The 13,689-nt window shown below is 44.3% G+C and overlaps 1 protein-coding gene across 2 annotated transcripts in view; it reads right to left on the bottom strand.

Annotated features, from left to right (window-relative positions):
* LOC119922591 (programmed cell death 6 interacting protein) overlaps positions 1-13,689 on the bottom strand; it is a 61,496-nt gene that overhangs the window by 25,426 nt on the left and 22,381 nt on the right. Inside the window, exons 3-7 of one of the 2 annotated variants that reach the window (XM_038742327.1) lie at positions 11,128-11,197; positions 9,694-9,821; positions 7,746-7,899; positions 6,627-6,727; positions 4,029-4,160 (exon numbers count right to left, since the gene is read on the bottom strand). In XM_038742327.1, the coding sequence (XP_038598255.1) occupies positions 4,029-4,160; positions 6,627-6,727; positions 7,746-7,899; positions 9,694-9,821; positions 11,128-11,197 (585 nt within the window). The remainder of the gene's footprint in view (positions 1-4,028; positions 4,161-6,626; positions 6,728-7,745; positions 7,900-9,693; positions 9,822-11,127; positions 11,198-13,689) is intronic. The other variant, XM_038742332.1, reaches the window with a different exon arrangement.

Genomic DNA, 13,689 nt, shown 5'->3' with positions numbered 1-13,689 from the left:
AACAACGGGCTCACAGTCTATGTACATAGTTTTATGAAGAAAACTGTCAGCTGCAGAACTAAAGCCAGTAATAAGCAGATGAAATAGCTTTAATAAGATGGGTAATTTTTCTCAACTTATTTTAAGGTAGTCTTTTTAGAGTTTTTATTCATGCCCTTGAAGCAGGGCCAGAAAATTTCTAAGGCGTCTTATTTTAAGGTAGTCTTTATAGAGTTTTTATTCATGCCCTTGAAGCAGGGCCAGAAAATTTCTAAGGCGTTTTTTATTACACCCATTAATCAACATTATTTATGAAGCACTTTCTAGGCACTGGGGAGAGCACAACAGAATTTTTAGCCCACAGTGAGCTAACAATCTGGTGGAAGAAGGCAGGCACTAAAACGTATTACAGTTGAGAGGAAGAAAGAACAAGGATAAGTACTTAAGTACTGATGAGTACTCTCCCCCTTTTAGACTGTGAGCCCACTGTTGGGTAGGGACTGTCTCTATATGTTGCCAACTTGTACTTCCCAAGCGCTTAGTACAGTGCTCTGCACACATTAAGCGCTCAATAAATACGATTGATGATGATGATGAGTACTTAAGCACTTAGGTGGCACAGATCTGCCAAAGTGCAGTAGGAGGGAAATGAGACAGGGAGGTGAAAAATCAATTGGCGAAGGTCTCCCGGAGGAGATGAGATTTCAGTATGGTTTTGCAGATGGGGAGAGCTGGGGTCTGCCTGTTACGGATGGGGAGAGAGGCGATGAGCAAGAGGCCACATTGGGAGAGGAGAGAAATACCGGAGGTTCAGTGAGCCGCTTGGCTTGAGGAGAACGGACAGAGCCATCTGGGGTCTTTTAGGAACAGAGAGTGGAAAAGCGGGAGGGAGGCAGCTGAGTGTCTTAAAACCAACTCCCCCTTTAAAAAGAGAGAATGGAGTCTTCCTACTTCATGCCTGAACAGCTGCCGGGCCCACACGGCCAGATTCATTCAATCGCATTTATTGAGCGCTTACTGTGTGCAGAGCGCTGCACGAAGCGCTTGGGAATTACAAGTTGGCGACATATAGGGACGGTCCCTACCCAAAAGCGGGCTCACAGGCCAAATGGAAGATGAAAAGAATAGAGTGGCATCCCAGACCAACGAGTCTTTTGCTCACTAGAGGCAGGTATCGAGAACACGTCTCCGCTGATGTGCCAGCCACAGGAAGAGAGGGGGAAGAAAATGGGCGATGAATCGCCCACTCTGGGCCGCCAACGGGGACCCTGTCTGAGAGGAAACAGAGAGAGACAGGAGGAACTGGGGAAGCCAAGGCCCTGGAACGGGAGTTCGGGCAGCAAGACGAATGGGACCCGAGCCCAAGCGGTGGCCCCAACGGTGGTAAGAAGCACCGTGGTTGACGTTCCAAGCGGGATTGGCGGATGGGCCGGTTGCTGGGCCTGGCCTGACTCCCCGCCTCTTCACTTTTTCACCGCTCGGCATGTTATTTTCATTTCAAGTCTGCTTTGAGGGCCATTCTACTTTGGAAATGTTGAGTTATTCGCCTCTTGCAACTATAAACTCTTTACAGGCAGGGGATATGTCTGCTAATTCTGCTGTATTGTACTCTCCCCCAAGTGCTTAGTAAAGTGCTCCGTATATAAATAGCGCTCAGTAAATACCACTGATGGACTGAAATGCGGTGGGGGGGGAATGAACCCCAAAAGGTTGCTGCCCAGATAGAAAAGCAGCCGATATACAATGGGCACGAATAAAACAAAACTTATTCAAAGGGCATAAACTGCTTCAGAAATTTGCGTTGAGAAGCAAGTTTGTTTCAGCTCCTTTTACCCAGGAAGGTGGACGTTTCTTTTTAAGTCTTACCCTTTGTTAGAACGAGGTTATGAGCTGCAAATAATAATAATAATAATGGTATGTGTTAAGCGCTTACCATGTGCCAAGCACTGTACTAAGCACAGGGGTGGATACAAGACCATCAGGTCATACATGGGTCTCGTAACCTAATCAACCACATTTATTGAGCACTCACTGTGTGCAGAGCACTGTTCTAAGCACTTGGAAGTACAATGTAACAGTTGGTAGGCATGTTTCCTGCCAACAGCAAGCTTACAGTCTGAAGGGGGAGAGCGACATGAATAGAAATAATTAATTGAAGATACATAAATAATAAATCTAAGTAGGAGGGAGAACAGGTACTGAATCCCCATTTCTGCAGAAAAGGGAACTGAAGCCCACATAAGCTGAGTGATTTGCCCACGGTCACATGGCAGGTATGTGATGGAGCCTCTGACTCCAAGGCCTGTGTTATAATAATAATAATAATAATAATAATAATAATAATAATAATAATAGTGATGGCATGTATTAAGCGCTTACTATGTGCAAAGCACTGTTCTAAGCGCTGGGGAGGTTACAAGGTGATCAGGTCGTCCCACGGGGGGCTCACAGTCTTCATCCCCATTTTACAGATGAGGTAACTGGGGCACAGAGAAGTTAAGTGACCTGCCCAAAATCACACAGCTGGCAACTGGCGGAGCCAGGATTTGAACCCATGTCCTCTGACTCCAAAGCCTGTGCTCTTTCCATGGAGCCACGCTGCTTCTCATGTAAACAAGTGTACCTCATCTAAAAGCAACACTGCGTTTGAGGTGAAAAAAAACTTTGGTAAGCTCACTGTGGGCAGGCAATGCTGCTTCTCATGTAAACAAGTGTACCTCATGTAAAAGCAACACTGCGTTTGAGGTGAAAAGAAAAAAACTTTGGTAAACTCCTTGTGGGCAGGCAATGTGTCTATTGACTGTTATATTGTACTCTCCCAAGCGCTTAGCCCAGTGCTCCGCACACAGTAAGCACTCAATAAATAGGATTAAATGAGTGAATGAATGGAGATACACCTTGTTGTACCAAGTTCACACTCACTAATGGCAATGAAGCATCCTTTATCGGAGAGGGAGGATGGGAAGTTCTGCAATTTACCAATTTTAACACCCCTTGAAACCGTCAGTTCCCCCCATCTTGCCCTGATGATCTTGTCGACTACTGTGCTGACAAAATAGAAACCTCAAGGCCCGAGCACACCAAATCTCCCCCTTCAGCTCCCCAGCTGCTTCCCACCCCGACGTCCACTCTCTCACCCTACTTGGCCATCTTTCCAGAGGAGATCTCCCGCCTGCCAAAAACTCGGACCTCGAGGGAACGGAACAGCTCAAAGATCACGTGAGCTACAAGAATCCGGGTGACATTATCGAAGGGAGGTGGATCAAACTACATGAGGCACACACAAACCACCCCTTAGGTGCCTTCGATGTAAATGCCCTGAAAAATGGGAGTGGGGGTTGCCAGTGTAGTCCGTGGCGAGTTAGAGAGCCATGCTGGGAAGTCTCTGAAGCCACATCCTACCCTGCTTCCGTCTCCCAATGTCATCGACCATCTTCGCTGAGATACGAAAGGCCGCCGGCAGCTCATTGCAAGAGGAGATGAAAAGCAGCTCCACGGCTGCCTCCCTCAAAAGGGAAAGACCACGGGCCTGGGAGACCAGAGGACCCGGGTTCTAATTCCCCGTCCGCCCCTTGCCGACTGCGCGAGGGGGCACGTCACTTCACTTCTCTACGCTTCAGTTACCCCATCTGTAAATTGGGGATTAACACTGTTATGGGCAAGGAGTGTGTTTATTGTTACACTGTACCCTCCCAAGCGCTTAGTACAGTGCTTTGTCTAGAGTAAGCGCTCAATAAATACGACTGACTGACATGGACTGTGTCCAGCCCCAGCCTGCTCCACAAATCATCATCATCATCATCATCAATCGTACTGAGTGCTTACTGTATGCAGAGCACTATACTAAGCGCTTGGGAAGTACAAGTTGGCAACATATAGAGACAGTCCCTACCCAACAGTGGGCTCACAGTCTAAAATGCCTTTTACAAAAAGGAAAGGGGCTTTTTAGGGCTCCGAAAGTCAAAGAGCTCGTACGCAACTCCCTGAAAAGAAAGAGGAAAGAACGAACCTCGGCCGAGTTTTAAACTATGAGTCTCCGACTAACTCACCTGCAGTCTCCCAATCTCTTCGCCAAATTTTTTCTGCTGCTTGGCCAGGATAGACTGGTGATATTCAGCATTGGCCTGCATTATGCAATGCTTTGCAGCCAGGACGGGAAACACCTCCTGGAAATAAAAATACTGACCATGGGAAAGTCCAACCACACAGAGCAGCACAGACAACATGGGATGCAGGAAGAAGGAGGAAGAAGAAAAGGAAATTAGAATCACCCAATTAATGGTTTAGAGAGGTTAAGTCATTAGAAATGCTCAAGGCCACATGATTTGACATGGTTTGAGTTCGGTGAGAGCAAATACTTTTCCTTCTTAAGTCCTTTTAATTGTTGCTTCAGATCAATTTGGGTTTTGCAGTTCACTTTAATCAAACCATGAAGTCAACATTATTTCGTGTAAAGGGGAGACTAAAGCGTGCACTAGCAAGACAAATAAAGGGACATGGAGAGGTGTACAAAGCACAGGACTTTACGAGCTTCCGAGGACCTATTACCCATTTTTTTCTATTCAACTAAATGACCGTGGCCCAGACACCGATCTAGCCGCTTTACATCTGATTATAACACCCGATGATGTTTAATCAAACTTAAGGGCAACAAAACTAGAAAAATTTAGGGGAAGAAGCCCCATGTAAAATAGCGTTTTGGCTGTGATTACTTTCAAAACACAGTTTTAAACATACCGATACTAAAATCTTCACATCATTTAGCCAAACACCAGAAGCAGGGCAATAACTGCCCCCAATCTCATGACAAAATGCTAAGGATGGTGTTCTACACAATTTGCTTTTAGGGGGAAAAAAAGGAAAAAAAAAATCCTTGGCATCCCAAAGAGACATGTATTAACTTTTTAAAGTTCCTTATAAAGCAGAACCCTAACCTATGGCCCTACCGGGGAGTATCATGCGAAACAAAATCCAACAAACCAATTAGATAATCACTGGATCTAGACATCGAAAATCAGAAAAATCGAAAACTGAATCACTACCTTGTGTGCTTTTCTGTCTCCCAATGAATAATTTCCTAGCTTCCTGGATCACTACTTGCAGATATTCCAGTTTTATAACTAAAATATGAAAATACCTTATGAGCTTTGAGAGTGGAAAGAAAAAAAATAAAACCACCACATCCCCTCGGGCTAAGCAAGGCCGGGAGACAACCTGGTACTTCAAACAAGAGATTCCCCCTGGTGATACCATGACTTCTGTGACTGAGTTTGTTCGGGAACTCTTCTCTCCGAGACGGGACTGAACTAATGGCCCGGCGAGATGTTACCAGACCGTGGGCTGATGAGGGTGAAGCCTTTCAGGTGAGAAACAGGTCATTAAGGCTGTGAGCCCCACGTGGGACGACCTGATTACCCTGTATCTTCCCCAGGGCTTAGAACAGTGCTCGGCACATTGTAAGCGCTTACCAAATACCATCATTATTATTATAAAAAGCCCCGTAGCCCTCCATAGCCAGAAGACTTTACTCCAGTTGCCTCTGTTAACCATTTTCTGCTGGCCTGAATTCGCCCCTGAATTTTAACTAGGTACTCTTCACTTTGTCACTACTAATCTACTCTGTGAGGCTAGCGAGTGGTGGGTTTCCACTCAGAAACAGATGCCACTTCAGTAAGGTATGAAGAGGATTCGGGTTCGGGGTGATACAGATCAGCTAGGAAAGTGCTTTGGGATCCATCTGAATGAAAGGGGCTCTTCCAATCTCCCGAGGAAAGACCTCTTGACGAATGAAATTATTTTCATCACCAGATGGGTAAAAAGGCAGAAGTCTTATTTCAGAAACTCTGGCTCGGTAAAAAAAAAACACCGGACATTTCTGAAGGAAAGCATTTTCCAAAAGAATCACATTTAATTGGGTGACAATTTTCCGAAGTTCCAAATTCAATATTGGCGAGTCAAGCCACAAAGATCTTAAAGACCTGATGGGAGAGAAATAATAAATAGAAACTGTCATTTTCCAGCGTTAAACAATACAATTCGGGAGGCTTTAGAAAAAGACATGAAAGTTACTCAAAAGTAATAATTCCAATGTAAAGAGCACAGCTGTATCTTTGAACGGGGTGACTCTTAGTGAGACAGGCCACCCACATTTCCTTAACAGTTCAAATAAGAGCTCGATTTTCTGGCCTAGGGGCAAGCAGTAAAACCAGTATTAAACAAAAAATAGTAGGGTTTTTCTTTTTTTCCTTTTCGGCTGTATCTTTAAGTCCCGGCTTCATGTAGTCTAATCAACAGAGAACAGCAAGCAAGCGGCGTGAATGAATCAACATGCTCAATATTCATGCTAATTCCTCGATTCAAAGTGATTACGGATCACAGATAAGAGTTCTGAACACGTCCCATTAGAAAGTTTGAGAAACAGGTTTAGTAAAGAGTTAAAACACAGATCTACGAAATTTCACATCACAGTCTTAATACAGTCTTCTACTAGGCATTTTTAACTAGTTTTAAAATTGAAGAATGCTTCGAAAAGACGAATAAGAGCTTCTTTGAGTTTCCTACTATCCAGTCTTAAAGAGATGCAAATATACAAGTAATATGACATCTACAAGTGGATACGTTGATAGTTTCCCTTAAGAATAACTAACCTTGGGCAGAGTATCCTTGTACTGACACTGTTTGAAAGCATCACCGTAATAATCTGCAGCTTGATTGGCCAGTTTAGCTATGATCGCATCTTTCATTTTATCTGAAATCAAGGCAGAACAGCCATTAATCCTAGAGGTAAAGTGAACATGACAGGATCGGCGGGCAAGTCCGAACGTTACTTCAACGATCTCCAGTTTGGAGACTGCAATGTCAATTTTTTAGTTCCAGTCGAAGGTGCGTCGGGGACCAATTCTGTGGATAATTTCGTAATTCAGCACTGTGGCCCAACACCCCTGAGGTCACAGACGCCCAGAGATTAAGAGATAGCCATCCAACCTACCCACCTCTCCCACCCCAGCCCTCTATTTACCCCCTTAACACACACATCGGCCTACCCATTCACCCCAGCACCTACTCATCTCCAGCCAACCCATCCTCCACCCAAGCAAACACACATTCAGGTAGACTGAAGCCAGAGGCAAAAAGACGGATAGAAAAACCAAGGGACTAAAGCCACAAAGGCCAAGACACAGATAGTCAGAGAACCACGAGCGTGTATTCAAGTATCATGAATGCTGCTCAAGTTCCTCCTGGTATTTCATTACCAATGCACAGATAAACAACATTTTCTCTGAGAATCCTCGCTCTAAAGACTACAAAGGACATCCGATAAGAGTCAGAAGTTAGGTAATGGAGACTACAGGCACATTAAGAAAATTAGAGGGATCACTAGGACACGTTCAGGGTAATTAAAGAGGGTGGGGTGATTGCCACACATTCTAGCAACAGTCTATAGCCCGTGAGAAACTTGAGAATAACCCCAAAGTGGAGCTACTCTGAACCAAAGAACACCTCGGCATGTTAGCCAAAAAATAACCTACTGGGTGGAAGGAATTACTCAGAGACCAGTATTTTCTGAACAATTCACCTCAATTTAACTTGCTCTTTTAAATCCCAAACCTCTGGAAAGAATTAGCTGCTCCGTTGAATGATCTGACCTCCTGCTTATTCCCACCAACGTTCTACATTATTTAGTAAGGTTCAAGACGAAGTTCAAAGCGAAAATTTCAAATACGAGTACCCCGACATCCTCTTTAAGCCTTGACTTTCAAAGTTACCTCTCGTGGCTTTTAGGAAAAATACTTCCTGGGCTTGCGCCAGCATAATAAGACTCAAAGTCCCGACTGTGTCTGGAGAGATGTCCACGGTAGGCTCTCGATTCAGGGCAGACAAAACTGTCTCTTTAATATGCAAAAAGGCTCCACTTGCAAACTGTGCAAAGAAAAAAATAAAATATTCCTGAAACTCTGCAAAACCCATATTTGTTACTCTCACTTCCACAGGGCTGTGGATTTTGTGAGCCGTACCATTTAATTTTTATGAGACAGAATTTCTAAGGTTAATTTCAAGCAGTAAATCATACGTTCAGAAATAAAGTTCTGTAAGACTAAAGACAATGCATCAGGGACAAACTGATGTGGTTCATTTTTAAACATTCTCCAAATCAAAGGATAAAGTACTTATTACGGCATTATGAAAACAACTCATACTGTGAACTGGGATGACCTGAATAACTTGCAGTTACCCCAGCGCTTAGAACAGTGCTGGACACAGAGTAACTGCTTAAGAAATACCACGGTTATTAGAGTCACATTCATCATCGTCATCATCAATCGTATTTATTGAGCGCTTACTATGTGCAGAGCACTGTACTAAGCGCTTGAGAAGTACAAATTGGCAACATATAGAGACAGTCCCTACCCAACAGTGGGCTCACAGTCTAAAAGGGGGAGACAAAACCAAACATACTAACAAAATAAAATAAATAGAATAAATAAATAGAATAGATATGTACAAGTAAAATAAATAGAGTAAAAAATATGTACAAGCATATATACATACATATATACATTCATCTTGTGAGCCCATTGTTCGGTAGGGACCGTCTCTATATGCTGCCAATTTGTAATTCCCAAGCGCTTAGTACAGTGTTCTGCACACAGTAGCACTCAATAAAAACAACTGAATGAATGAATCCTGGCCTGGTCTCCAGCCATTTCAAGTACTAAACTGTATTATGGTATTTGCTAAGTGCTTACTATGTGCCAAGCGCTGTTCTAAGCCCTGGGGTAGATACAGGGTAATCAGGTGGGACACAGTCCGTCCCACATGGGGTTCAGAGACTTAACCCCCATTTTACAGATGAGGTGACTGAGACAGAGAGAAGTTACGTGATTTGCCCAAGGTCACACAGCAGACGAGTGGCAGAGCCTGGATTTGAACTCACATCCTCCGATGCCTAAGCCAGTGCTCTTGCCACTAGGCCATGCGGCTTCTCGTGTGACAAACTGTAGACAATTCTGAGTCAGTACCACGTCTCACCCTTTACAAATGCTAATTATAACTGGGGGACCAAAAACGTTCTATGAAAAGTTGGTGTCAATTCTCTGAGCCATATGGAGGGCTGCGACTTGGAAAGGAAATTCAATGTTTCATTCAAATACAGAAAAACATTTACTACTCTAACCAACATATGCCGATCCATTTCAAGAGGTAGGGGTTATCAACAGTCATTTGCTGGGGAACCAATACTAAAGCGCGAGTCTGAAAGTGGGTAAAACACTTGGTAATTAACTGTGGATGATTCCTAATAATTGCTTGAAATCTGAAAGATTAATTCATCACCTTAAAGTTACAGAGGAAAGCATTATGTGATCAACTCTTTCTGCCAATGAGTTTAACCTTGGCTGGCTACCCCACATTTTAATGGCCTTCAAGTCTTACAGACTAACAAAATTTCCCCTAAATTTGAGTTGTTTTCAATCAGTCCATCAGTCGTATTTACTAAGCGCTTCTGTGTGCAGAACACCCTACTGAGCGCTTGGGAAAGTACAATATAACAACAGATACATCCCCTGCCCACGAGATATAGACTAGCGGGAGAGACAAACGTTAATAGAAATCTATAAATTACGGATTTCTACACAAGTGCCGTGAGGGTGGTGAATAAAGGGAGACAAATCAGGGCGATAAACTAAATCCAAACCTGAAGTCCCCATTTAATACCTGATAATGCTTAGCGGCAGCTTTCAAACCTTCATCGTTATCCAGGTTCTGGTCTGCGGCGATCTGGCTAGCTAACGCTGCACAGTTGAACAACACACAGCTCTTTTCATAGCCCAAGCTTGCAAGAGCTGGAAAAAAAAAATACACATATATATATATAAAAATAAACAAAAAGGAAAGACATACCAGAGTGCAGATGAGAAGTCATGCTAGGATGCTAGACACTCACTGGGTTGCTTGAAAAACCATATTTTCAAAACCAAAAGAGTCAGCATGTCTACGGGCCTCACACAGCGTGGGAGAAATTACCTTCCCCCCAAAAAGGGTGCCCTCTTCCTAGCAGTCAGTGCTGACTCGTTCTAGTAGTAAGTGGCTTCAGAGGCAGAAATAGAAAAATAACAAAAGCCTGCATAAAGGAGCAAAATTCTTCTAAGGCTTAAAGTTTGAGCCGCGAGAACACGTAGCTGAGAGTGACGGGATAGGACGGAGAGAGATTTCTCAACGATAGCGAACCCAGAGTCTGAACCCAAGGGCTCAGGACCACGGCAAGACAATCCCTCATAAAATACATCCTCCCTTTCCCTGACTCTTCCTGGCCTGGGTGTTCTCCGGGCTCCTCCACTTATTAATGACTGTTCGCCGATCCCCTACGGCTCCCGAGAGCCAGTTTTCCCCACTAACGGGAGTCCGGGTGATTCCTTTTTCCTTCTTTCGACGAGCGGGGAATCAAACTCAAATCATTCCCCGGCAGGAGACGGCGGCAGGACGAACACCCAGTTTTTAGGGGGATTGGGCGGGCAAAGTGGGGAGGTCGGGATACGGCGGGATCTCTTAGAAAAATCACCTCCTATTCCCAATCGCTTTCCCAGGGCCTCTCCGGAGGTTGCGTGGTCCATCGTGCCCCTTATCGGCTCTGAGAACGTCAGCAGGAAAATGAGGGGTGATGAGGCCAAACGCTCAAAGGGATGAGGGACGGGTGGGCAAGTGGTTGTGGTGGAGGTTTCTCCCCCAATCCCATTACTTCCCGGCCTAGTCACTGGTTTCTTACCAAATCCAGGACGCATTTAATATATCAGGCAGGTGAATGGGTGCACGGACCAGAGAGCATTAATCCATCCACTGGTTTTAGCAGAAGGCTGGAGACCATAATATCCCAAGCAATTTGTTTTCTGATAAGCAACGTAGCCTAGCGGATAGAGCAACGGGCCCGGGAGCCTGAAGGAACCGGGCTCTAAACCTGACTCGCCTGCTGGGTGACCTTGGGCAAGTCATCTCCCTTCTCGGTGCCTCAGTTACCTCATCTGTAAAATGGGAATTAAGACGAAACAGAGACGGGATCCAATCTGATTAGCTTATCTCAACTCCAGCGCTTCGGACAGTGCCTGGCACCTTGTAAGCGCTTAATACCGTTAAAAAAAAAAAAGAAATACGTACCCAATTTCACAGAGCCCCCAAAAAGTGATCCTTTATCAAAGGCATCTTTCCACGTAAAAGTTAAGCAGATCTAGATTGAGGGTGACAAAGAGGAAATTTAAAAAATAAGTCAGTATTACTGCTGAGATCTCTAAAAGATGGTACCCCACAAGAGAGAGACAAGACCAAAATACGGGGGAGGAAAAAGAACAAAAAGGCTGAGCCAGGAATGTGAGCCAAGTAGCCAGTATTAACCAATCCCTTCCAGGAATACCAGCAAGGGCCAAGGTGGGTGGGGAAGAGGGTTGTTAAAATCACAATTAAAAAGAACCACCCAAGACCGGTTAATCCATTCAAACAATTGGCAATTCAATGCAAGACTAGAAGCACTTCTCTTTCTAAAGCCAGAGACGGGTTTGTTTTCTCATCTTTCCCCTCTAGCCCAGAAGGGTCTTAAGGAACAGTTCTGCATTCCGGGGTCCAGATGGAGCTTAATGGCTCCTTTTTAGACTGTAAGCTCATTAAGGGCAGAGAAACTGTCATATATTGTATCATCATCATCATCAATCGTATTTATTGAGTACTTACTATGTGCAGAGCACTGTACTAAGCGCTTGGGAAGTCCAAATTGGCAACATATAGAGACAGTCCCTACCCAACAGTGGGCTCACAGTCTAAAAGGGGGAGACAGAGAACAAAACCAAACATACTAACAAAATAAAATAAATAGAATAGATATGTTCTATTTATTACATATCTAGAGTAGATATGTAGATTGTTTATAGACAAATAAAATAAATAAATAGAGTAATAAATATGTACAAACATATATACACATATATATACATATATACATATATTGTACACTCCCAGGAGCTCAGTATGGTGCTCTGCACATAGTAAGGGCTCAATAAATACCACTGATTGACTGACAGCTGGGCATTTGTTTGTGAACCCTCTGAGGCAGGCTCCTATAATCACAACTCCGGCTTTAGCTGAATTCCAGGCCTCAAAGCGGGGCCATCTCAGGGCCTTTCTAGACATGACACTCTTTCTTCCTCTAGGCTTTAAACTCATTGTCTACCAATCCTGTTCTACTGTCCTCTCCCTAGTGCTCTGTACAGTGCTCAGTAAGCGCTCCATAGATACCACTGATTGATTGGCATCCGCCACTTCCTCCTTAAGATCTGGGGCTAAGACTTCATGTCTAGAGCGAACCGTGAAGGCATCATCTCGAAAACTGGTATGCCACCGATGCGAAACTAGGGAGAAGTGGCTGGGAGAATTTGAGGTGTGAGTATAAACAGTTTTTACTGTCTATTCTGTGTACGCCACTCTTCTGAGTGCTTGTGGACCATACATGTCCCAGTCCCCAAGGGAGGCAAAAAAAAATTGACAAATATCCCATAACTAAGAGGGAGAATAGATCAGACAAATAAAACAAATGCATGGGGGCTGACTGGTGAGACAGCATGCCTGGGGAGGGGGTAGGAGTTCATCAGGGAATGCCTACTGACAGAAGTGACTGTTTAGGAAAGGTCTGAAGGAAAGGAGGGACATAGTTTGGTGAAAGTAAGGTGGGAGACGGTACAAAAAGCATGAACAATAGGGTTAGCTGTAGGAAAGTTGGGAATTTGGAAAGAGCAAAGAGTTGGGAAGTAGGAGAAGAGAACAGGAGGCTCCTGTTCAGGAGCTCCTTGAAACCCAAGTTTTTTTTTAAATGAGAAACAGTGAGAAGCCACTGGAGATTTGGGTCCCAATCCCAGCTCCGCCGCTTGTCTGGTGTGTGACCTTGGGCGATTCACTTCACTTCCCTCATCTGCCAAACAGGGATTCAATATCTCTTCTCCCTCCTAGTCTGTGACCCCGATGTGGGACCTGATTGTCTTGTGCTAGTGCTTGGCACATAGTAAGCGCTTAAATACCACAATTATGATGACAATCATCATCATCAATCGTATTTATTGAGCGCTTACTATGTGCAGAGCACTGTACTAAGCGCTTGGGAAGTACAAATTGGCAACATATAGAGACAGTCCCTACCCAACAGTGGGCTCACAGTCTAAAAGGGGGAGACAGAGAACAAAACCAAACATACTAACAAAATAAAATAAACAGAATAGATATGTACAAATAAAATAAATAAATAAATAAATAGAGTAAAAAATATGCACAAACATATATACATATATACAGGTGCTGTGGGGAAGGGAAGGAGGTAAGATGGGGATGACGACAATGATGATGTCTGGCTCCTTCCTCCACAGGTACCCTGACGAAAAAATCAGAAGACTTCTGGGTCTATAAAAATCAAACCTGGAGTTTGGATTTTTCCTTGGCCTCGTCCAACCTGTGGTCGCGCTGGCCTGGCCACGGCATTCCCAAGTTGACCAGAACCAAATGGTGGGACCTCGCCTTTAGCTCCTGAGGACAACAGCCTATGAAGCTTGATCTGGCTGATGTAATACGTGGCCAAACCCACTTGTCCCAAGTCCCACCATGAATTCATGTGGCGGGGGGGGGACCATTTAAAGGTCTCTTATATTGCTATCATTTCCTGCTCATTACAGGGATAACAGCAAG

The sequence above is a fragment of the Tachyglossus aculeatus genome, chromosome 2 (genome assembly GCF_015852505.1).
Source record: "Tachyglossus aculeatus isolate mTacAcu1 chromosome 2, mTacAcu1.pri, whole genome shotgun sequence".
Lineage (NCBI taxonomy): Eukaryota > Metazoa > Chordata > Mammalia > Monotremata > Tachyglossidae > Tachyglossus > Tachyglossus aculeatus.
This window is presented reverse-complemented; position numbering and strand designations above follow the sequence as displayed.